General features: G+C 39.0%; 2 protein-coding genes across 31 annotated transcripts in view; both read left to right on the top strand.

Moving 5' to 3' along the window:
- The window catches only part of LOC119251815 (olfactory receptor 2B2), a 161,321-nt gene that overhangs the window by 56,335 nt on the left and 78,697 nt on the right, over positions 1 to 26,289 (top strand). The window contains exon 1 of one of the 30 annotated variants that reach the window (XM_037519106.2): positions 5,710 to 5,732. The exons of the other annotated variants lie outside the window; for them this stretch is intronic. The gene's annotated coding sequence lies outside the window, so the exon portion shown is untranslated. Of the gene's footprint in view, positions 1 to 5,709; positions 5,733 to 26,289 lie in introns of those variants that run through there. 30 annotated transcript variants of the gene reach the window in all.
- On the top strand, positions 20,542 to 23,980 carry LOC119253546 (putative olfactory receptor 2B8). Its single transcript, XM_037521055.2, is given in 4 exon segments — positions 20,542 to 20,555; positions 23,024 to 23,497; positions 23,500 to 23,847; positions 23,850 to 23,980. Coding segments are annotated over 3 exon segments (933 nt in total). The 5' UTR covers positions 20,542 to 20,555; positions 23,024 to 23,043.

The following is a 26,289-nucleotide window of genomic DNA, read 5'->3' as shown; positions in this document are numbered from 1 at the left end:
GGCCTTGTTCTGTTGCACTGGACTGAGAGTACAAGGAGGTGATCCTGCATCTTCATACTGCCACCATCTTGCCACTCCCCCTTGACTCTTGATTAAAACAATCTTTTTATCCAAAGCACATGAAGGTGCAGATTTACATCCTGCCCATTTTTGCAAAACTGAAGTTATCATGGCCATTTTAAATGCACACTTTAAACTAGTTCAAGCTGTGATAAGTGGAGTGGCTAGTGTTTACATTAAGGTATTTTTTTAAATAATTTTTAATATTTATATTAAAAAAATTCATTTTTTTAAACAATATTTGCTTCTCCCCACCCACTCAGGTTGAGTCCCCATAGAATTTCCTTCCCCAAGGCACCCGTGTACCATCACTACAGTCTCCTGTTCTCCTCCCTCCTTCCTTCTGATCCCTCTCCCTCCTCCTCTCCTGCAGTATGTCTCTGATTTGTAATTGTCTGTTTTTGCTTTGTTGTGTTTTGTGCTGTTATTATTATTACTTTTTACACTGATGTCTTATTTGGCTCCCCTATATTCCTGTTATAAGTGAAACCATCCGATATTTTTCTTTTTCCTTCTGGCTTATTTTACTGAGCATAATTCCTTCTAGCTCCATCCACGTTGCTGCAAATGGCATGAGTTTATCTTTTTTGATTGCTGAATAGTATTCCATTGTGTATATATACCACATCTTCTTGATCCAGTCATCTATTTTTGGGCATTGGTTGTTTCCAGGTTTTACCTATTGTAAATAGTGCTGCAATAAGCATAGGTGTACAGATGTTCTTTTGAATCAGTCTTTTTGGGTCCTTTGGGTAGATCCCTAGTAATGCTGGGTCTTATGGCAGCTCCATTTTTAGTAGACTGAGGAACCTCCAGATAGCTTTCCACAGTGGTTGGAACAGTTTGCACTCCCACCAACAATGTAGGAGAGTTCCCTTTTTACCACATCCTCTCCAACATTTGTTGTTGCTTGCTGTTTTTGATATGTGCCATTCTTACTGATGTAAGGTGGTGTCTCAGTGTGGTTTTGATTTGCATTTCCCTGATGATAAGGGATGTTGAACATTTTTTCATAGGCCTGTTGGCCATTTGCATTTCCTCTTTGGAGAAATGTCTTTTAAGTTCTTCTGCCCATTTCTTGACTAGATTGTTTATTTTGTTTTTATTGAGCCGTGTGTGTTCTTTGTATCTTTTTGTGATTAGTCCCTTATCAGTTGGATGGAGTACAAAGATTTTTTCCCAATCAGTGGGGAATTTTCCCAATCAGTGGGGTGTCTCTCTGTTTTGGTGAATGTCTCTTTTGCTGTACAGAAGCTTTTCAGTTTGATGTAATCCCAGGTGTTTATCTTTGCCTTCACTATCACTGCTTTGGGTGATGAGACTTTAAAAATGTTATTGCGATGTATGTCTTGTAGTGTTTTTCCTATATTCTATATATTTTATGGTGTCAGGTCTTATGTCCAGTTCTTTTATCCATTTTGAGTTGATTTTTGTGCATGGTGAGAGGTAGTGGTCTAGTTTCATTTTCTTGCGCATGGTGGTCCAGTTTTCCCAGCACCATTTATTGAACAAACTGTCTGTGTTCCATTGCATATTCTTTGCTCCTTTGTCAAAGATTAATTGTTCATATAAGTGTGGCTTTATTTCTGGGTGCTCTATTTGTTTCCATTGGTTTGTATCTGTTTTTATTCCAATACAAAACTGTTTTAATGATAATGGCTTTGTAGTATAGCTTGAAGTTGGGAAGTATACCTCCTTTCTCCTTTGTTTTTATCAGTAGGGCTTTGACTATTCATGTTTTTTTGTGGTTCCATATGAATTTCATCAGTATTTGTTCTATTTCTTTGAAGAATGTCATTGAGATTTTTATTGGAATAGCATTGAACCTATATATTGCTTTTGGGAGGATGGCCATTTTAATATTGTTAATTCTTCCAATCCATGAGCAGGGGATGTCTTTCCATTTCTTTGTGTCTTCTTCAGTTTCTTTTAACAGTGTTTTATAATTTTCTTTGTATAGATCTTTCACCTCTTTTGTTAGGTTTATTCCCAAGTATTTGATTTTTTTTTGTTTCAATTATAAAAGGGATGATTTTCTTGATTTCTTCTTCTTCAGATTGATTGTGTATAGGAAGGCTACTGATTTTTACATGTTGATTTTGTATCCTGCTACTTTACTGAATTGGTTGATTATTTTGAGTAGTTTTTCTGCGGAGCTTTTAGGGTTCTGTCTGTATATTATCATATCATCTGCAAATAATGATAGTTTTACTTCTTCTTTTCCTATTTGGATTCCTTGTATGTCTTTCTATTGTCTTTATTGCCCTGGCTAGGACCTCCAGTATTATATTGAAGAGCAGTGGTGAGAGAGGACATCCTTGTCTTGTTCCTGATCTTAAAGGAAAGGCCTTCAGCTTTTCACCATTGAGAATAATGCTGGCAGTGGGTTTGTCGTATATGGTTTTTATCATGTTAATGTATGTTCCTTCTATCCTGAGAATTTCAAGGGACATCATCATAAATGGATGTTGGACTTTGTGAAATGCTTTCTCAGCATTTATTGATGTGATCATGTGGTTTTTATTCTTCTTTTTGTTGATGTGTTGGATTACACTTACGAATTTTTGTATGTTGAACCATCCTTGTGCCCGGGATGAATCCCACTTGATCGTGGTGTACTATCCCTTTGATGCATTGTTGGATTCTGTTGGCAAGGATTTTGTTGAGGATTTTTGCATCAGTTTTCATTAGGGAGATTGGCCTGTTATTTTCTTTTTTAGTGCTGTCTTTGTTTGGTTTTGGTATTAGTGTAATGTTGGTTTCATAGAACATATTTGGTAGTATTCCTTCTTTTTCAGTTTTTTGAGTGAATTTGTGTAGGAGAGGCACTAATTCACTGCTAAACATTTGGTGGAATTCATTTGTGAAGCTGTCTGGGCCTGGACTTTTGTTTTTGGGGAGTGCTTTGATCACTGCCTCAATTTCGCTGCTTGTAATTGGTCTGTTTAGTTGTTCTATTTCTTCTTTGTCCAGCTTTGGATGATTGCGTCATTCTAAGAATTTGACCATATCTTCTAGGTTGTTGAATTTGTTTGCATTTAAGTGTTCATAGTAACCTCTGATTATTCTTTTGATTTCTACTGAATCTGTTGTGATTTCTCCTCTTTCATTTATAATCCTATTATATGTGTTTTCTCCTGTTTTTGTCTTTGTGAGCCTGGCTAGAGGTTTGTCTATTTTGTTTATTTTTTCAAAGAACCAACTTTCGGTTTCATTGATCTTTTGGATTGTTTTTTAAATTTCTGTTTCATTCATTTCTGCTTTGATTTTTATTATTCCCTTTCTTCTACTGGCTTTAGGGCTTTTTTCGTTTTTTTTTTTTTTTTTCTAGCTCTTTGAGATGTGAGATTAGGTTGTTTCTTTGAGTTCTTTCTTGTTTCTTGATGTGAGCCTGTATTGCTATATATTTTCCTCTTATTACTGCTTTTGCTGCATCCCATACATTCTGAAAAGTGGTGTCCTCCTTGTTGTTCAACTCAAAGTATTTTTCAATTTCTTCTTTGATTTCCTCATTAGTCCAGTGGTCTTTCAGTCTCCATGAAGTAGGAGGGTTCCTTGTTTTCTTTTCATGATTTATTTCTAGCTTGATGCCTTTATGATCAGAGAAGATAGTTGGAATGATTTTGATCTTCATGTATCTGTTTATGTTTGTCTTGTGGCCCAGTATGTGATCAATTCTGGAGAATGATCCATGCGCACTTGAGAAAAATGTGTACTCGGATTTTTTTGGGTGCAGTGTCCTATAGATGTCTGTTAAGTCCATGACATTAAGGTATGTTTTTGATGATAGCAGAAGACAGTCTTTTCCAGCTGTCTTTTGACAATAAAGGAAAAAATCTTCAGAAGCAATGGTTTTATGTAGTAGTGTATCTATTGATAACATGTTTTGTAAATATTGGAAAAATTTTTGCCAGTTTGACTTAGAAATGGAATGTAATTTGTTACAGAAATAGCTATTAAACTCCTACTTAATGTATTCTAAATTTCTGTGAGCACACTGAAAGTGGGGAAAAAAACCTGTGAATAAAATGTAAAGAAAATATTCCTTATTGTTTATATAATTTTTATGTATCTCGTTATTTCATCTTTTCTTATTATCATGCTCTAAATATTGAGTATAATATATGTATGATATCCTCTATGTTGTTCCCTGTGTCTTCTAGCTAGTTATCCCTTCTATCCTTCTGTCTCTCTGTTTGTCTTTATATTTGTATAAGAACCTGTCTAGTTGAAAGAATAATTAAAAAGTAAATAGTTACGATGTCACCATCCTTGTTAAGAACAAGAGCCTGGGCAGTACCTCTTATAGCCTCTATCATAAGGCATCCCCTCCTTTCCCCATTGACCTTGTTATAGTGAGTTTTTGATAGTCCTTTTATTTTGACTATAATTTTAGACTATTATTACAATTTTACTATCCATGTTTGCAGTCACACGTTTATTTGATATATTTTTTCATTACATATATTTATTTAAATATATACATCATTGTTCATTTTTGCATAATGTTTGATTTTTCCTCTCAGGTGTAATCCCCACCACCCAGCCACCCATGTAACTATCACCATAGTCTCTTGTGCTTTGCCCTCCCCTATTTTGATCCCTCTCTCCTGATGCATGTCTCCAGCTTATAGTTTGCTGCTAGTTTTGTCTCTTTTTTTTCCTTTTCCTACCCCTTCTTTGGTTTCCATATGTTTGATCTATTTTTGTACGTTATGTGTAGGGATTGATTGATGGGTGGTTTGCACCATTTGCACAGTGTTTTTATGTGAAGGAGTTTTCATTTGCTTAGCTTGATTGCTTTGTGGTTGTAGTTATACAGCACTGTTGTGTGAGCAGGCCATGATTTACCTGTTTTACTATTGCTAGGCATTTGGTTTGTTTTCTGGTTTTGATTGGTACAAACAGTGCTACTATGAGCATATTTATACATGTCTCTTGGAGAATGTGAACAAATATTAATTTAAAGAATAGTATACCCAGAATGTGAGTTTAGATCAGACTAGTAGGTAATACCAGAGTATTATCCGAAATGATTTTACTAGTAATAACGGTAGCAGCAAGAGTAAACACAGAAGAAAAGAGTTAATAGTGGGTCTATAAGTCCTTCCCCTTTCTGGAAAGTTTAAGGTGTATTGTTATTTTCTAGGCCTTGTAATTGTGTTAGGATGGGTTCATACTAGTACAGTGATTACTGAGAAAGTTCTAGCAATAATTTTAGCAGGATATAGTTTATGCCTCAGCTGAATATTATAAATAGAATTGGAATTTATAGCTGTTAGGGAAACAGCCTCCTACAGAAGGAAATCAACAGCTCAAGGATCACTTATAAGTGGGTTATGAATTAAATGAAAAATTAAGTCACATTTATATTTAAAATCAAGTAATGAGTGTTTATTTATATCATTATATATAAAAATGTTTTTGAAATTGTGAGAAAAAATTCTTAAGTTTCTTCTAACATCTAAATTATTCCAGAAGAGAGGGTAACTGGGAAGTCTTGGGAGTTATCTGTCTTCTGTACAATGCATGAAATCACAGAAGAGACAGATTGGCAATCCTCTGGCATTCTTCTTCATATTCATTTTCCCGGAGGATTGTTATCTCTGGACAGCTCGGTGATAGCAGCTAATTAACAGTATAGGAGACGCAGCCCCAGAGACTTCTGCCAGGTAAGCAGGTCTGGTCTCCATGCAGCCTGATCACAATGAGTTTCACAGCACTTCTTTCTGTTTTCCAGAAGGAACTCAGTCAAATAGCTAGGAAATTTTGTTCAGGAAATTGTAGTAGAGCTGGAAACTGCCTACCTTTACCTCTTACACCAGAGGCGGGAGGCAGATCCTACTCCCATGTGAAGATACATGAGATCATGCGAAAGTGTCTCCTTGCTAAAAAACATATTTCTGCATCATCCAAAGCTGATAATCACCCTTTCACTCACTCCACACAATTTGCATCATGTCCATGTTACAATCTCCAATGTTAAAATAAAAGCAGTAACTTAGAAATGAAGTAGGGAAAGAGTTGAGGACCCAGAGAGCAGGTGAATAGAGGTGAGTGGAAATGGGCTTGGTATCGGTGTTCCTTTAGGAATTGGCAAGTTTGTTTATTTTCAGTAGAAATTGTTCTTCAAACAAACACAAGATTATTTGCATATTTATCAATTGGCAGAAGGAGTAGCATATAGACATTCACCAAATATAACAACTAAATTTTGTTGTTCATTTTAGAAGCCAAAAATTGTACCTAGACAGCTACTCCATAGTAATGCATTCTTTAAACCATACTATGTATATTTGGAAAATAATTATAGCATATTTAGCTGTAACAAAATATGTTTTTCAAGTATTGGAATACCAGTGTGTGTGTTAATGTAAAAGGCTAAGTATTAGCCAGTATCTTTACATTCTTTGCCTTCTTACTTTCCTATCTTGGAGTTGTCATTCTCTGTAGTTTTTAAATGTTCATTTCCTCCCTTAAAGAGGTACAAAAATATTTGAAATATGAATGGACTCTTCATAATACTAGGTTTGATTGCTACAACACAAAAGCTCCTTTTTGTGAATAGTGTGCCAGTGCATCTTTTTTTAAATTTATTCCTAATGAGAAGTGATGCTGCTTCCATTGAATGAAAGTACCAGTTTGATGATCAATAAAGTAGGAAGATTCATAAATATGATGTTAATTGTAATTGATTGGTAAATTAGGCAAATGATGATGTTTTATTGGGATTGCATGGATGTGACGTGAATTGTATATTACACACATCCTCCCATTCTTGCCCAGGCTCGTGATCACACTGTTTAGTGTGGGTGCTCTTGGCTCCCCTCTCAGATCTTTGCTCTCCGGTTCACCCACCCAACCCTACTGTTCCGAGTATTGGTGCGAGGTGCAAAGCCATCTCCTTCTTTGGAGAATTTCCCTCACTTGAGAGGGAGCCTCAGTGACAGTTGTCTGGAAGCTGCTGGTGCAGCCATAGCCAGTGAAACTGTTAGGAGTTGGCGCCTAAACTCCGTCCAGGGTTCCCAAAGACCACACGGAGCCAGAGATGCAAAAGCAAAAAGGCTTTATTGCTAGCTTAAGCTAGGGTTCAACGACTCTGCCTGATGTACTGACACAGCAGTCTCATCAGGTTGAGAGAGGGACCCCCTCCCAGAGAAACCAGCAGTTTTTGTACTTTGTTGACAGGATGCGGGGGCTTTTTACACCTGGGGCAGGGGTCCACCCTGATTGGATAGCTCTCATGGTGCCAGCTAGGTTTCGTTTACCCTTGGCTTGTGGTTTTTGCCTCGAAACGAAACTAGCTGTGCCCTTTTGAGATGACAGTTATTTCTCAAAATGGCTGCAGTCTTGCTCATCTTACAGCCGCCTCTGCCTCAGCTGGGTCTGAGTCTGTAACTGGAAGACCTGGAGTTTGGGCCACCTGTCACCACTGAATGCCAATAAAGTAGAGACAGGAATTGAATCTTTAAAGTGCACTTTAATCAGACAGCTGGCAATCTGGAAGACGGGGCGTTAATACCCTAAAGAAACTGCCTTAAACATTCCATTTCCAGCTGCCTTTTATAGTGAGTTGAACAAAGACAGTTCAGCAGTAAGCAGGCCTTCACTGCTGCCAGGAGACTGTGATGTCCAGCCCCTGGGCTCCTTCTCGCCCTCCTGGACCCCTGGCCTCACACTCATCCCACTGTGCTGAGGCTGACCCTCAGATAGCACTGGCTCCCGCACTCCTCCGGATGTGTCCTGGGGCTGGAAAATGAACTCAGAGCAGACAGGCCATACACAATATGTGTGTGCAGGTTTTCTACTATACCAGCTTAGTGTCTCACCGGGTTTCCTCCCCCTCCCTAACCCCTGTCAGATCTGCTGCTCGCTCCACTGCCGTGCTGTCCAGTACAGTGGGGACCAGCCTCATGAAGCTCCTTAAATTTATGTGAATTAAAATTAAAATTTAAAATTCAGTTGTGTGAGCTCGTTCCCGCATCGCCATTTTGCAGCAGGGACCTTTCTTGCTGGAGACTGTGTGCACCAGCAGAAGGCTCACCAAGGAGACAGAGGTAAGCTGGGAGGCTTGCCCATGCTGGGCGCCTTCTAGCCTGCAGTTCCAGCCCAGAGGGGAGCAGCACCCACCGCTGGGGCAGACCGGGCGTGCAGGGGAGCTGTTCCTGCATCGCCATTTTGCAGCAGGGATCTTTCTTGCTGGAGACTGTGTGAACCAGCAGAAGGCTCACCAAGGAGACAGAGGTAAGCTGGGAGGCTTGCCCATGCTGGGCGCCTTCTAGCCTGCAGTTCCAGCCCAGAGGGGAGCAGCACCCACCGCTGGGGCAGACCGGGCGTGCAGGGGAGCGCGTCGCCGGCACCCGCATTTTGCAGCAGGGACCCTTCTTGCTGGAGACTGTGTGAACCCAGCAGAAGGCTCACCGAGGAGATAGAGGTTAAGCTGGGAGGCTTGCCCACACCGGGCACCTTCTAGCCTGCAGTTCCAGCCCAGAGGGGAGCAGCACCCACCGCTGGGGCAGACCGGGCGTGCAGGGGAGCGCGTCCCTGGCTCTGGCATTTTGCAGCAGGGACCCTTCTTGCTGGAGACTGTGTGAACCCAGCAGAAGGCTCACCGAGGAGACAGAGCAGGGACCTGTCTTTGCTGGAGACTTGTGAACCCAGCAGAAGTTCCCCAGAGGAGCCAGTGGTGAGCTGGGAAGGTCGCCTAAGATGCCGGCCAGTACCAGCAACACAGTGTCACAAGGAATACGGCAAATTAGAAAACAGGCAGTAGGGAGTAGAAAAACAACATGCAACCCAGCAACTCCTCAGCAAAATAGCACACCACAAAAAGAAAACCATCTACCAGATTGCAACGACAGTAACTTGGAAGAACTTCTGAGCCTTCCAGATAGAGAATTTAAAATTGCTGTGATTAAAAAACTGACAGAAGTCATAAAGGAAAACAATGATAAGGGGAAAATAATTAATGACCAGAAGAATGAAATTGAGTCCCTAAAGAGGGAAGTAAAAGAAATGCAGGAGATCAAAGAATTAATGGAGACGCTAAAGAACTCTGGGAAAAGCAGTGAAAGCAGAATAGATGAAATGGAAGAACGAATAAGTACTCTTGAAGACACAGAAATAAAAAGAACTAAAACAGAAAAGGAAGGAGAAGTACGAAGGAAAAAGACCGAAGAAAGACTTCGGGAACTATCTGACTCCATGAGGAAAGGAAATATAAGAGTTATAGGAATCCCAGAAGGAGAGGAGAGAGATGTAGGAACAGAGAAAATATTCATGGATATAATTGAAGAGAACTTCCCAAACGCTAAAAAGGATCTGAAAATTGATATACAAGAAGCAAGAAGAACACCAAACTTCCATGACGAAAGGAAAAATACAGCAAGACACATAATAGTAAAGCTCCCAAGAATCCAAGACAAAGAAAAAATAATGAAACTAACAAGAGGGAAGAAACAGATAACATTCAAAGGGAAACCAATCAGACTGACATCAGACTTCTCTGAAGAAACACTACGGGCAAGGAGAGAGTGGAGGGACATAGTCAACAGACTCCAAGAAAACAGATGCCAACCAAGAATACTCTATCCCGCAAAGCTCTCCTTCCTCTTTGAAGAAAGAATATGGACCTTCCCAGACAAACAGAAACTCCGGAATTTCATTGCGACTAAACCCCCACTCAAAAAAATACTACAAGGAGTCCTAAAGCCAGAACCTCAGAGGGACGAATAACAACAAAAGAAGGCCAAAGAAAGTTATTAAAAGAATAAATAAATAAAATCAAAGGAAAGACAAACACAATGGCAAATACAGATGCTAACATATCAATACTAACTCTAAATGTAAATGGACTAAACTCTCCAATAAAAAGACACAGAGTTGCAGGCTGGATTAAGAAACAAAACCCAACCTTTTGCTGTCTCCAGGAAACACATTTAGCTGCAAAAGATAAAAATAGACTCAAAGTTAAAGGATGGAAAACAATTCTACAAGCAAATGGACCAAAAAAGAAGGCAGGAACAGCTATACTCATATCAGATAAAACAGATTTCAAACTTAAAAAGATAAAAAGAGACCCCAGTGGTCATTACATTATGATCAAGGGGATAATACTTCAAGAAGAAATAACACTCATTAACATATATTCACCAAATGAAGGAGCACCAAAATATATCAGACAACTATTGGCATCTCTGAAAACAGACATCAGAGAAAACACATACGTAGTGGGAGACTTCAACACACCACTATCAACAATGGATAGATCAACAAGACAAAAAATAAGTAAAGACACTAAAGCTCTAAATAAGGATCTAGAGTGCTTAGGCTTAACAGACATATATAGAACACTAAACCCAAAAAAATCTGAGTATACATTTTTCTCAAGCGCACACGGATCATTCTCTAGGATCGATCATATACTGGGGCACAAGACAAACATCAACAGATACACCAAGATTGAAATCATACCAACCATCTTTTCTGACCATGAAGGCATCAAACTAGAAATAAACCATAAAGAGAAGGCAAGGTATTCTCCTACCTCGTGGAGATTGAAACCCACACTACTGGAAGTCCACTGGACTAACGAGGAGATAAAAGAAGAAATTAAAAAATTCTTTGAATTGAATGACAAGGAGGACACCAATTTCCTAAATGTATGGGATGCAGCAAAAGCAGTAATAAGAGGAAAATATATAGCAATAGATGCTCACATCAAGAAACAAGAAAGAACTCAAAGAAACAACCTAATCTCGAAACTCAAAGATCTAGAAAAAGAACAACAAAAAAGCCCCAAAACCAGTAGAAGAAAAGAAATAATAAAAACCAAAGCAGAAATAAATGAAATCGAAACTAAAAAAACAATCCAAAAGATCAATGAAACCAAGAGCTGGTTCTTCGAAAAAATAAATAAAATAGATAAACCCCTTGCCAGGCTCACAAGGGCAAAAAGGGAGAAAGCACAAATAAATAGGATAATAAATGAAAGAGGAGAAATCACAACGGACACAGCAGAAATCAAAAGAATTATTAGTAACTACTATGAACAGTTATATGGAAACAAGTTTAACAATCTAGAGGAGATGGACAAATTCCTACAACTCTACAATCACCCAAAGCTAGATAAAGAAGAAATAGAACACCTAAACAGACCAATTACAAGCAGCGAAATTGAAATGGTAATCAAAAACCTCCCCAAAAACAAAAGCCCAGGACCTGATGGATTTACAAATGAATTCTACCAAACATTCAGAGACGAATTGGTACCTATCCTTCACAAACTCTTCCAAAAAATTGAGAAGGAAGGTATAATACCTAACACGTTCTATGAAACCAACATTACACTAATACCAAAACCGAACAAGGACAACACAAAAAAAGAAAACTATAGGCCAATCTCCCTAATGAACACTGATGCAAAAATCCTCAATAAAATTTTAGCTATCAGAATCCTACAGTGTATCCATAAGGTAATTCACCACGACCAAGTAGGATTCATTCCAGGGACACAAGGATGGTTTAACATCCGAAAATCAATCAACGTTATCCAACACATCAACAAAAAGAAATATAAAAACCATATGATAATATCAATAGATGCTGAGAAAGCTTTTGACAAAGTGCAACACCCATTCATGATAAAAGCCCTTGAAATTATTGGGATACAAGGAACGTACCTCAACATCATAAAGGCCGTATATGACAAGCCAACAGCCAGTATCATTCTCAATGGTGAAAAGCTGAAAGCAATTCCATTAAGATCTGGAACAAGACAAGGATGTCCACTTTCACCACTGCTTTTCAATATAATACTGGAAGTCCTAGCCAGAGCAATAAGACAAGAGAAAGACATCCAAGGAATCCAAATAGGAAAAGAAGAAGTCAAACTATCACTCTTTGCAGATGATATGATAATATACATAGAGAACCCCAAAAACTCCACAGAAAAACTAATTCAACTCATCAATCAGTTCAGTAAAGTGGCAGGATACAAAATCAACACGCAAAAGTCAGTAGCCTTCCTATATACAAACAATAAATCTGAAGAAGAAGAAATCAAAAAAACCATCCCTTTTATTATTGAAACAAAAAAATCAAATATTTGGGAATAAATCTAACAAAAGAGGTAAAGGACCTATACAAAGAAAACTATAAAACACTGTTAAAAGAAATAGAAGAAGACACAAAGAAATGGAAAGACATCCCCTGCTCATGGATTGGGAGAATAAACATTATTAAAATGGCCATCCTACCAAAAGCAATATACAGATTCAATGCTATTCCAATCAAATTTCAATGTCATTCTTCAAAGAAATAGAACAATTATTGATGAAATTCATATGGAATCACAAAAAACCCCGAATAGCCAAAGCTCTCCTGAAAAAAAAGAAGGGAATGGAGGCATCACACTCCCAGACTTCAAACTCTACTACAAAGCCATAATCATCAAAACTGCATGGTATTGGAACAAGAACAGACATACAGACCAATGGAATCGAATAGAAAATCCAGAAATAAACCCACAGATTTATGGTCAACTAATCTTTGACAAAGGAGCAAAGACTATGCATTGGAGCAAAGAAAGTTTGTTCAATAAATGGTGCTGGGAAAACTGGGTCGCTACATGCAAAAGAATGAAGCTTGACCACTACCTCACACCATATACAAAAATCAACTCAAAATGGATTAAAGAACTAGACATAAGACCTGAAACCATAAAATACATAGAAGGAAATATAGGCGAAACACTACGTGATTTGCATATCAAAGACATCTTTACAGACACATCACCCAAAGCAGTGATAGTGAAGGCAAAGATCAACAGCTGGGACTACATCAAATTAAAGAGCTTCTGCACAGCAAAAGAGACAATAACAAAAACAAAGAGAAACCCCACCAACTGGGAGAAAATTTTTGCACCCAACACTAATGATAAAGGACTGATCACAAAAATCTGCAAAGAGCTGATGAGACTCAACAACAACAAAGAAAATAATCCAGTCAAAAAATGGACAGAGGAACTAAAAAGAAACTTCTCTGAAGAGGAAATGCGAATGGCCAACAGGCATATGAAAAAATGTTCAACATCACTTGCAATCAGGGAAATGCAAATCAAAACTACCATGAGATAGCATCTTACACCAGTGAGAATGGCACATATTAAAAAAACTAGCAACAACAAATGTTGGCGAGGTTGTGGAGAAAAGGAACTCTTCTGCACTGTTGGTGGGAGTGCAAACTGGTCCAACCACTATGGAGAGCTGTGTGGAGATTTCTGGACCTACTAAACATAGAGCTTCCACAGGATCCAGCAATTCCACTCCTAGGTATTTACCCAAAGGACACAGAAACATCAATTCCAAAGAACACCTGCACCCCTATGTTTATAGCAGCACTGTTTACAATAGCTAAGCTTTGGAAACAGCCCAAATGCCCAAAAATAGATGACTGGATCAAGAAGATGTGGTACATATATACCATGGAATATTACTCAGCATTCAAAAAAGATAAACACATGCAATTTGCAGCAACATGGATGACGCTGGAAGGGATCATGCTCAGTGAAATAAGCCAAAAAGAAAAAGAAAAATACCGGATGGTCTCACTCATAGCAGGGATCTAGAAAACTTAAATAAGGGACCAGGAAAATGAATAACTATAAGAAAGTGAAAATCAAAATCAACAAAAACTATGAACCAGAGGCACTTTTTGGGGGGTGGGGGGCGGGAGGGGAGGGATTGGGGTCAGAATGGGGGGATTGCAATTGTATGGGGAATATAAAAATAAAATTTATTAATTAAAAAAAAAATAAAATTCAGTTGTGTAACTACCACACTAAATGCTCAACATGTGGATAGTGGCTCTTACACTAGAAGTGAGTACACTTTCTACCCTCACTGGTAGTTCTGTTGGACAGTCCTGCTGCAGGTTCTTATGGGATCAGGCCATGCTGATTCCAGTGGAGATCATGTAAGTCTTATACAGTAACTTTGCTCACTTTGCTGCCCTAAAGGCCTTTGCCTGTGGGCCTTCCTTCTGAACAACTTCACTAAATTCCTTTTTTGTTCTCTTCTTTCATAGAACTTTTCCAAAATCACTGTCCAAGTTCATTAGACTTGTCATTTCCATTACAGTGCTAGACCCATTTCTTTTTTTTTTTTTTTATATTAAATTTTATTTTTATATTCTCCCATACAATTGCAAACGCCCCATTCTGACCCCAATCCTTCCCCTCCCGCCCCCCACCCCCCAAAAAGTGTCTCTGGTTCATAGTTTTTTGTTGATTTTGATTTTCACTTTCTTATATTCATTTTCCTGGTCCCTTATTTAAGTTTTCTAGATTCCTGCTATGAGTGAGACCATCCGGTATTTTTCTTTTTCTTTTTGGCTTATTTCGCTGAGCATGATCCCTTCCAGCGCCATCCATGTTGCTGCAAATTGCATGTGTTTATCTTTTTTGAATGCTGAGTAATATTCCATGGTATATATGTACCACATCTTCTTGATCCAGTCATCTATTTTTGGGCATTTGGGTTGTTTCCAAAGCTTAGCTATTGTAAACAGTGCTGCTATAAACATAGCAGTGCTAGACCCATTTCTCCTTCATTTATTCATCTTCCATCATCCTAATCTGTCTAAGTTCAGTATCTGTGAGACAGGCATTACTAAATTAATGGCAATTTAGTTACAGTACTGAGACATCAAAAGTCTTTCCAGCAGTTTTTCTGGATTTATTAATGAACTCAACAGTGCAGTCTGTAATGTTAAATTTTTCCAGAAATTATATGTATTTGATAATATATTGAATATAGACATTATCTTAAGAAGTCTTGTCTTTTAAATCTTGTTTGCACTGAAATATTTATTCTTCCAGTCAAATGTTAGAGCTATATTATGGGTCATTGTGGTGTAATTAATATAATTATAAAATACTACCTCTGCCACCCGATATGTGTGAGTAGTAAGCATTTTCCTTTTACAAGAGTCCTTTAATTTGATATTTGATGCCAGTTTTCTTGATTATTCTGTAAAAATTTGTTCTTTGTCATTTCCCAAATATTCTTTTTTGATTACAAATGTTACAAGAATGTTACCTTTATTTTTTGCACAATTTAAAAAATTCAACCTATTTAATTTTCTACAATTTTTTTTCTTCTTTTATGTATTTGATATTTTGTGTCAAAAAAAATATCCCATGTGTAATCTTTATGACATGTCTTTCATGTCATTTTGTGAAGGCTACTAAGGACACCATTCATTGATCCTGTACCGAGGAGGACTGTGTCTAGTATTTCCAGTCATTATTATTTACATTTGTTTTCCAATATGAAGCAAATTTTTCTGCTGCCTTTGGTCACTTGATGCTTATGTAAATATCGATGATGATTCAAGTCAAATTATACAATATTTTTAATGTGGTAAGAACAAAATGAAATGAAATTTCTCATTTAACTTTAGTCAAAAACAAAAAACAAAAAAACAAAAAAAACCAGTCTTCTTGGAAGATTGTTCTGTGTGGTGGTGCTGACAGCTTAGGGAGCAACGGATGCGAGAGCAGGAAGGGAGAAAAGGGGCAAGTGACCAGTTCAGCAGAATGTCCTCTTGAGAATCAAAGGGATAATGCCTTTTGCAGGTAGATCTCTCCTATGTTACTAAAAGATAATAAATTATTTGAGCTACAAAGAAAAAACAAATTAAGGTAACAGGTAAAAATGGTAGTCAGCTAACCCAGGAGCTAGCCATGTGTTTGGTCTAGCGTAACGCACATTCAAGTTGGCTCTGGGAAGGAGCTTGCCTAGCGCCCTCCAGTGTGATGTTGGAGTGGCACAGGAAGCAATGGCAACTTAGACACAACCATATTCTCTGTTTTGTCTCAGTGGGTATCTTATTGCCTGATATTTTGTTTTTTCATCCTAAAATCATGTATTTTTTATACCTTTCAGACAAGCATGCATTCAGCATTCTTTATATTTTTTAAAAATATATTTATTTATGCATACAAGAACTGGGGTGTAAGCCAGAGTTGTGGGGGGTGGGAGGTGAGAGACAGTGGGGAGCAGAACAGGCAGATCTACTGAAATACACTGCCGAGGGGAGCAGCGGGTGAGGCAGGAGAGAACTGCAGCGCCAAGTGGGTTGCTCCCTGGCTGGCCTGGGATGGAACTCATGCTGCAGTGGCTATCGATAGCTTTGATAGTGCTGTTTTTATCCCCTGTGCCACCAAGGAGGCCCAGCATTCTTTTTAATATCTAATCCTACAAATAATAACTTTGTACAATTTCATCTCTTAAGTGTTTTATATTTTATCACCTGCCTTCTTGCTGCTTATTGATATGATAATGCTAAACTATGTCATTCTTTATTAAAATGCTGCATTAATTGATGTTTTCTTTGAATGGGTTAGCATTTAATATTTTTCTTCATTTTGATGAATATTTTGTTTATTAGATACATGAAAAAGATTGGCAGCAGAATAGTATATCAATATTTCTTATAAGTGTATGAGACTGACCTTTCTTTGTTTTTATCTGGTTTTCTGGGCAGGCATAAGTCAGGGGATGTATGCTATCATTGTGCACTTAGACTGTCTCTCATACTTTTTTTTTTAAGATTTTATATATTTATTTATACAAGCACTGGGTACAGTCAGAAGCATGGGAAGGTGAGAGAATTCACCAGAGCCAGAGCAGGGTACAGAATAGGCAGATGAATGGAAGTACACTGCTGAGGGGAGCAGCGGGGCGCGGCATGAAAGGTCTGCGCGCCAAGTGGGACCCTCGCCAGCGGCGGGGGATGGAAATTGGCACTGCAGAGGCTGTGGGCAGCTTGGCAGCCCAGCGCTCAACCGCTGTGCCACCTGGGAGACCCTCCGTCTCTCATAACTTTTATACTTAATTTTGAAATGAAATTTGTGTGCATAGTTTTTCATGGATACCACAGTTCACCTGATTATAAGATATGAAATTAAATATTGTGCTTTTTAGCCATATGTGGTGATTACTTAAATTTAAATATTCCTGTACTGACAATAAAACAATATATAAATAAATAAATCTCTAAAAAATTAATTAATTTTTTAAAAAAGGTGAAAAGAGACATTGACAGACACCATATATGATTAAGAGGACAATATACCAAGACCAGAGACAAAGTGAGGAGCAAGACAGACAGATAAACTGAACTACACTGCCAAGGGGAGCAGCCAGCAAGACAGGAGAGGTCTGCTGTGCCATATGTGGTTCAGCTCCCTGGCATGGGATGGAAGTCGGGCCATAGTGGTGATAGTGTTAGGGGGAAATGATGTCCTGAGTTAATCCCATACAGGCTTTGTGGACCCCACCCCCACTCCAGACTAAAGCCATCAAGACATTGGGAAAGACAAATCCCATCACCACCAAAGGGAAGGTGGCTGGGACCTTAGGGTGGAGTTAAGCAGCCAGGTTGGATATAAAAACCAAACACGTGGGCCTTGGGCTCTCTGGCTCGCGATCGCTCGCCTCCTGGCTTCACGGCTCCTGGCTGGCGGCCAACTCTGAGAGCGCCATTTTGGGATTCCTGATCAGCGGATTGGGTAGGACTCATTTAAAACTTTGTCTCCCACTTTTCTCCCAGAGCTGTACATTTCCTCATTCCCCCTTCCCTTGTAAATAAACCTTTTATTAACCTTTCACTTGTGCCTGCAGTAGAACATTGATAAGTCCTTTTAAGCGCGTGGGTGAGGACCCACAGTCAGGCACCCCGTTTTGTATCGGGGTTGCTCTACAACAATAGTGCTGAGACTTAACTCCTAGGCCACCAGGAAGGCCCTACTAGAGCTTTCTTGTGATTGTATTAGAGATTTGTTTTTTTAATTCCATATGAATTTCAGCAATGTTTGTTCCACTTCTTTGAAGAATGCCATTGAGATTTTTATTGGAATTGCAATAAATCTGTAAATTGCTCTTGGTCAGATGGCCATTTTGATAATGTTAATTCTTCTAATCTATGGGCAGAGCATGTCTTTCCATTTGTTTCTGTCTTCCTCTATTTCTTTTAACAGTGTGAAAAGGCTTTCACCTCCTTTGTTAGGTTTATTCCCATGTATTTAATTTTTTGGTACAATTATAAATAGGGTGATTTTCTTTATTTCTTCCTCTTCAGACTGATTGTTTGCATATAGGAAAGCTACTGATTTTTCTGTGTTGATTTTGTGATCTGCTACTTTGCTAAACTGGTTTATTATTTTAATTAGCTTTCCATGGATTTTATAGGGTTCGCTTTATATATTATCATATCATCTGCAAATAATTATAGTTTTATTTCTTTCCCTATTTGGATTCCTTGTATGTCTTTCTGTTGCCTAATTGCTCTAGCTAGGACTTCCAGTATTATATTGAAAAGCATTGGTCTGAGTAGACATCCTTGTCTTGTTCTAGATCTTAAAATGAAGGCTTTCAGTTTTGCACCAGTAACAATGATGCTGTGGGTTTGTCATATATGGGTGTTATAATGTTAAGGTATGTTCCTTTTATCATGAGTATTTCAAGGACCTTCATAAATTTTTGTTGAATTTCATCAAATGTTTTCTCTGCACCTATTGATATGCTCATGTGGTTTTTCTTTTTGTTTATATGTTGAATTACATTAACTGATTTTTGGATGTTGAACCATCCTTATGGCCTGGAATGAATCCTGCTTGGTCATGGTGTATAATCCTTTTGATACATTATTGGATTTGCTTTGCTAAGATTTTATTGAGGATTTTTGCATCTGTGTTCATTAGGGAGATTGGACTGTAGTTTTCTTTTTTTGTGTGTTGTCTTTGTTTGGTTTTGGTATTAGTGTAGGGTTGGGTTCATAAATATATATATGTATATATTTTAAGATTTATTTATTTATGCAGAAGAACTGCGGTACAGGCCAGAGGCATGGGGTGAGAGGATTCACCAGAGACAGAGTGGGAAACAGAATAGGCAGATTGACTGAAATACACTGTTGAGGGGAGCAGCGGGCGAGTCAGGAGAGGTCTGCTGTGTCATGTGGGTAGCTCCCTGCCCGGGGATTGAATGCCTGCTGCAGTGGCTGTGGATAACTTCATAGGTTGTGACTTAACCCCTTGCACCACCAGGGAGGCCCATAAATATATTTGGATTAGTATTCTCTGTCAATTTTTTGAAAGAGTTTTTGTAGGACAGCACTAGTTCCTCTTTGAATGTTTGGTAGAACTTGTTTATGAAACCATCTGGTCCTGGGCTTTTGTTTTGGGGGAGGGTTTTGGTTATTGTTTAACTTTTGCACCCTGTAATTGGTTTGTTTAGCTTTTTTATTTTTTCTTTATTCACTTTTGGGTGATTTTATAGTTCTAAGAATTTGTCTGTCTCATCTAGATTGTTGAATTTGTTTGCATGCAAACGTTCATAGTAATCTCTGTCTTCTGAATTTCTGTTGCATCTGTTGTAATTTCTCCTCTTTCATTTATGATCCTATTTATTTGAGTTTTTTCCCTTTTTTTATTTGTGAATCTAGGTAGAGGTTTGTATATTTTGTTTATTTTTTCAAAGAACCAGCTTTTGGTTTCATTGATTTTTTTTTTTTTGGACTGTCTTTTTTATTTCTATTTCATTTATTTCCTTTCTTCTGGATTTTTGTTTGTTTTTTTTTAAGATATATTTTTATTTATTTATGCATACAAGAACTGGGGTGTAGGTCAGAAATGTGGGGGGGATGAAAGGATTCATCAGCCACAGAGTGGGGGGCAGAACAGGGCAGATCTGCTGAAACACACTGCTGAGGGGAGCAGCTGGTGAGACAGCAGCACCATGTGGGTCAGCTCCCTACTCAGGGATCAAACTTATGCCGCACTGGCTGGCGATAACTTGATAGCACAGAGACTTTTACCCTTAAGCCACCAGGGAAGCCTGGCTTTTGTTTTTTTGTTGTTCTTTTGAGTTTTTGGTAGTTCTTTTAGATAGTATAGGGGCAGGATGGGCACAGAGCAAGTTTTCTCTGATCCAAGCAGACCAGATGGGTAAAGGAGAGTCCTGGAGCCCTCTGTGGCTTTCTCAGGCTTTTATTGAGCTTTCATATGTAGTGCAGCAACCAGGTACATGGAAGGCAGGGGTACTGGGGAGCCAGCAGGCCGGAAGGCCTCCAAGCCCACTACAAGTCTTCCCTCTGGGCTGGGTTCTCTGGCTTTCTCTCTCCCCTGCCTCTCTGCAGCCTCTGCTTCTCCTGGCAAATATCTTAATACTGAGCCATGGCCCACAGAAGTAAACAACACAGCTTACAACAATGTAACAACTGCTGGTACATCAGGCAGGGCAATCCTTATGGTGGGGGAGGGCAGAACAGCCAGAAAACCATTTACCCTACAGATGGGATATTAGGTTGTTTCTTGGGTTCTTTCTTGTTTCTTGATGTGGTCCTGTATTGCTATATACTCTCCTCTTAATACTGCTTTTGTTGTGTCCCATACATTCTGGAAGCTGTGTCCTCACTGTCATGTGTCTCAGGTATTTTTTAATTTCTTTGATTTCCTCATTAATCCAGTGGTCTTTAGTAGCATGTTGCTCAGTCTCAATGTAATGGGGGGTTCCTTGCTTTCATTTAGTAGTTGATTTCTTGTTTGATGCCTTTCTGGTCAGAGAAGATACTTGGTATGATTTTAGTATTCATGTACATGTTGATGTTTGTCTTGTGACCTGTATGTGGTGGATTCTGGAGAATGATCCATATGCACTTGAGAAAAGTGTGCATTTTTTGGGGGGGGGGGTGCAGTGTCCTGTAGATGTCTGTCAGGCCCATGTGGTCTAGATCTTTGTTTAGGGCAACTGTGTCCTTTTTTTTTTGTATCGTTGATCTGTCCATTGGCACAATAGGATGTTGACATTTCCTGCCACATACGCATTTCTCTAATATCTGTTTTCAGAGATGGTAGTGATTGTCTAATGTATTTTGGTGCCCCTTCACTTGGTGAGTATGTATTGATGAGTATAGTGTCTTCTTGGTATATTGTCCTCTTAATCATATATGGTGTCTGTCAATGTCTCTTTTCACCTTTTTTAAAAAATTAATTAATTTTTTAGAGATTTATTTATTTATATAAGCACTGGGTACAGTCAGAAGCGCGGGAGGGTGAGAGAATTCACCAGAGCCAGAGCAGGGAGCAGAACAGGCAGAAGGACCTAAGTACACTGCTGAGGGGAGCAGCGGGCGGCAGGAGAGTTCTGCGCCCCCTCACCCGGTGGCCGGGGATTGAACTGGCGCTGCAGAGGCTGCGGGCAGCTTCGCAGCCCAGCGCTCAACCACTGTGCCACCAGGGAGGCCCTCTTTTCACCTTTTTGAATTAGAAGCCTATTATATCTAAGTATGGTTGCCCCTTTCTTTTTTAGGGGGTCATTTGCTTGTAGAATTGTTTTTCAACCCTTTACTTTAAATCTCTGTTTATATTTAGAGTTTAGGTGTATTTTGGCAACTGCAGAGGTTGGATTCTGTTTTCTAATCCAACATGTTATGTTGTGTCTTGATTGGTGAGTTTAGTCCATTTATGTTAGGGTGATTATTGGTACATGGAACTCTTTTGTGGCCATTTTGTTCTAGTTTTATGGTTCTGTTTGGTACCTTATTCTGTTCTTCTTGTTCATTCCTTTGTTGATTTGGATTTTAGGCATCTTGTAATATTTGTTTCTTCCTCCTTGTCAGTTTTATTATTTTTTCTTTGTCTGGACTCTGGAAGCTTTACTATTACGTGGCTTGCTTCAGTTTTCCTTTCATTATGGTAATTTGGCATCCTTCTAGCTTCCTTTGTGTCTAGTTTCATTTCCCTCTTAAGGTTTGAGAAGTTCTCTTCAATAATTTCCTTGAATAGTTTTTCAGTTCCCTTTTCCCTCTCTTCTCCTTCTGGGATTCCTATGACTCTAATACTTCCTTTCCTCGTTGTCATAAACTTCTCCAAGTGTTTCTTCATTCTTTTTACTTTGAATCTCTCTTCCTTTTCTTTTTTGCTTTTGTTTTGTCTACAAGAGTACTGATTTGTTCTTTCATATCTATTTTTGTGGCTTTTGTTCAGAACTTTTTAGCTCCTCTATTGATCTTTTAATATCCTGAATTTCCTTCATTTTCTTTTTTAAGTTTCAATCTTGTTCATCTGTTTGTTGATGCTGCTTCTCATAATTTTCTTTTCCTTTTCTGCACCTTTTCTTGTGTCTTTGAGTTTTTTAATTATGGCAATTTTGAATTCTCTTTGTCAAGCAGGGAAATTCCTCTCTGATTGTTGTTCAGTTTTGGAGATTGATTTTTTTTCTGTAGTGTATTGTTCCCAGGAGAGCTTGCTTGACCATTTGTATTTTTCTTTCTCCCCATTGTTTGTTTTGAGGTTTGCTCTCCCAAGTGTGGGTTGTCCAGCTGGGTGTCTGGGCTGTTGGGGCTGGTGGGCGTCTATCTGAGCCCAGTGTCACGGGTGGTCATGTGGCCTCTGGACCGTTGGGCTACTTCTTTACTCAGTATCTGCACTTGATGAGGCTGGTGGACTCCCACCAAGGTTTGAAAGAACTCTGTTGATCTGGGCAGGGCTGATGGCCACTCGCCCTGGAGGTTGCAAGGTCTCTGTGTGCTCTTTGTTTCTCCCCGAGGTACATCCCACCACTCATGGACCTGGCTGGAACACTTTCTTAAGTGCTCTCATCCCTTGTTTTTCTCTAAAATAGACATATATTCATGCATACTTTATCATAATTAACTCACTCTGAAACAGATTTTTCTTACCTGTGATTGATGGAAACACATAGTTCATTATTGAATTTTCTTACGTTAAATATCATAGTACTTTTTTGATATTGTGAAAGTAAATTGGTGTAAAAACGTTAAATATAATGAGTGAATCATGTCTTCAAATAGTTGTATATAAAGCCCTAGGGCTATGACTTTGACAATATCTTTTGAAGATAACTTTGAAAAATTGCTGAATGCTTTGTCTTCGCAGGAAACTTGTACTAACACAGCATGGAAGAGAAAAATGGAAGTTCTTTCACTGGGTTCATCTTACTGGGTTTCTCTGACAGGCCGCAACTGGAGTTAGTCCTCTTTGTGGTTCTTTTGATCTTCTATAGCTTCACTTTGCTGGGAAACACAACCATCATTGCATTGTTCCACCTTCACACCCCCGTGTACTTTTTCCTCTCCAACCTGAGCTTTCTGGACCTGTGCTACACTACAAGTGTCATCCCACAGTTCCTGGTGAACCTCAGCGGAGCAGACAAATCTATCTCCTATGGTGGGTGTGTAGCTCAGCTCTACATTTCTCTGGGCCTGGGGTGCACAGAATGCATCCTCTTGGGTGTCATGGCATTTGACCGCTACGTGGCTGTTTGCAGGCCCCTCCACTACACTGTGATCATGCACCCCCGTCTCTGTTCCCTGATGTCTTCTGCTTCATGGACCTTTGGTTTTTCCAACTCGTTACAGTGCTCACCTTCCTCCTACCACTTTGTGGGAGAAATGAATTAGACCACTTCCTTTGTGAGATCCCTGCTTTGCTCAAGCTTGCCTGTGTTGACATTACTAAGACTCAGTCTGAGATGTTCTTTGTCAGTGTCGTCATTCTTCTCATTCCTGTTTCGTTAATCATGTTCTCTTATGGTCGGATAGTCAGGGCTATCTTGCGAATAAAGTCAGTGTCTGGGCAGAGAAAAGTGTTTGGGACATGTGGATCCCACTTCCTGGTGGTCTCCCTGTTCTATGGCACAGCCATGTATGCTTATCTGCAGCCCAGCAACAACTACTCTCGTGATCAGGGCAAGTTCACAACTCTTATAGCATCGTTACTCCCATGATGAACCTCCTTATATATACTCTGCAGAACAAGGATGTGAAGGGAGCAATGAAGAGGGTGCTTTGGAAAGACAATGGCTCCAGATGTCTGTGTGAGGAAGATACTTGAATGGAAGGACTGATTGTCAGTGCCTGTAGTATCTGTGTGTCCTTCATGTATCATCAAAATTTCCCCTGACAACTCATATGGGAATTTCCTTCCCCTGTCCTCTTATGAAAGATTAAAATCTAAAGTCATGAATTCTTCCAACCTTGGGATATGCTGATTTTCTGTGCCTGGAGAATGTGCTCTGTAATTGTTATTGTTATTTTTTATTTTTATTTTTTTAAGATTTTTTTTTTTTTATTTATATGAGAACCAGGGTGCAGGCCAGGTGCGCGGGAGGGTGAGAGGATTCACCAGAGATACAGTGCTGACTGACAAAATACAGGCAGACTGACAAAATACACTGCTGAGGGGGAGCAGTGGGCGAGACAGGAGAGGTTTGCCTACCATGTGGGAGTCTCGCTGGCTGGCCGGGATTGAACCCGTGCTGCAGAGGCTGCGGACAGCTTCACATGCAGCACTCAACCACCTGCACCATCAGGGAGGCCCCTGTAATTGTTATTTTTAAAAGCTCCTTAAGTTTTGTATTTACCACTATTTGGGATCATTATTCTATATCTTCTTACAAGAACACATCTAAGTACAAACCATAAAAATATAACCAAAATAAGAAAATGAACCACTAAAACTTTGTAAGAAACTTAAGTGTTTTAGCATTTTCAGGCCATTGCCAGAATTATATCACTTTTCTTGCATTTTGATCCTTGTAATATAAAATCCATGGTTTCACTGTATAAGAGCTTTTTTCACAGAATTAAGTGGGGATTCTATAGAAAAAACAAACTCTAAGCTCAAATAAAACTTGCTGAAATCATTCCTGTTAAAGCCATGCAGAAATCAGTCTAAATGTGACCTAACTGCTTTGCAATCATCACATGTGGTGTTCATGTCACATAAGGTTGTGGGTAAAGGGTGTGAGGTGGCGTGGCAGTGACCGAGCTGCAATAACACAAGATAATACTCACGTACCATTTTGTACGTAGCCAGAGAAACACTGTTATGAGGTGTGGGAGTTGGTCATTTTAAGTTTGTGAGCCAACTTCTTCCTTTTTCACATGACTTTTGTTTTTTAAAATTTATTATGCATACAAGAGCTGGGATACAGGCCAGAGGTGTGGGAGTGGGGAGTGAGAGGATTCACTAGAGACAGAGTGGGAGCAGAATAGGTGGATTGACTGAAATACTCTGCTAAGGGGAGCAGTGGTGAGTCAGAAGAGGTCTGCTGCAGCATGTAGGTCTCCTCCCTTGCCGGGGATTGAACTCGTGCTGCAGCGGTTGAGGATAGCTTCCTAGGTTGTGTCTCAACCCCTTTTGCCACCAGGGAAGCCCCTTAAATGACTTTTGAAGACATCACATTAAATAGTACATCACCCACATCATAAATTATATTTTATACATTTTACTGACAGTGATGCTACAAACATTTTGAAGGGTAAAATATGTGTAGGTTAATTTTTTTCATACTATTTTTCAAATTCTTTGATGCATCAATTAGTCAGGGTTTTTGTATCTCACATATGGCAAAATTCCCATATAATTTAAAATCAGTGACATTTTAAAACATATGGATACTGAATCCATGGGGTTATCTTAATCCAGAAAACTTCACGCTCTGTGGAAACTTAATTTACCAGGGGGAAGCTTAAAAAATAAATGAACTGCATATGAAATAGCTATCATACAATTCTGAATATGAATACTAAACAAATTTCAGAAAAGTTGAATCTGAAATTCTAGCCTTTAGAACCCCTCTTAAAATCAGTTCATAGTGTCAGTTTGTTTTAGGGTATGAAGCTTGGATTTTGTAGAAATTAAATGTCATGGCAGTGTATCTTCCCATGGAGGCTAGAGCTTTGACAGTTCAGCATAGAACTGTTCACATAAATGTAGGTTTTCCCACATGGACCTCTGTGTAGCAAATAACATTGAGTGTCTGAGTACAGACATACAAATAACAATTATAAAGTTCCCTGTCTTCACAGGTAACCTACATCCTCCTGGCCCTGAACCTCCTCTGTTGGCCATGCTCATGACTAGTGTTCTTGTTACGGACACAACATTGGGCAAGGTGGAGGTGACACTCAAGCCAGTCAGCCACGTAGTCCATTTTCTGTCTATATGCATGACAGGATCATATATTCACACTTGAAATCAGCACTTGGGAAACATGTTGACAGCGTTGTGATGTGATTCATGTATTAAATCAGTTTTGGAATATTGTTAACACCCAAAGGTGACAGATTTCCCACTCTGTTATTATTCCACACACCCCAATGGATTTACCCCTTTCATTAAGGAAAAAACCTGAAATG

The sequence above is a fragment of the Talpa occidentalis genome, unplaced genomic scaffold (genome assembly GCF_014898055.3).
Source record: "Talpa occidentalis isolate TD23 unplaced genomic scaffold, MPIMG_talOcc4v2.1 talOcc4.2, whole genome shotgun sequence".
Taxonomy (NCBI): Eukaryota; Metazoa; Chordata; class Mammalia; order Eulipotyphla; family Talpidae; genus Talpa; species Talpa occidentalis.
Note: the sequence above shows the minus strand (reverse complement) of the source record. Positions and strands in the feature narration are given on the sequence as shown.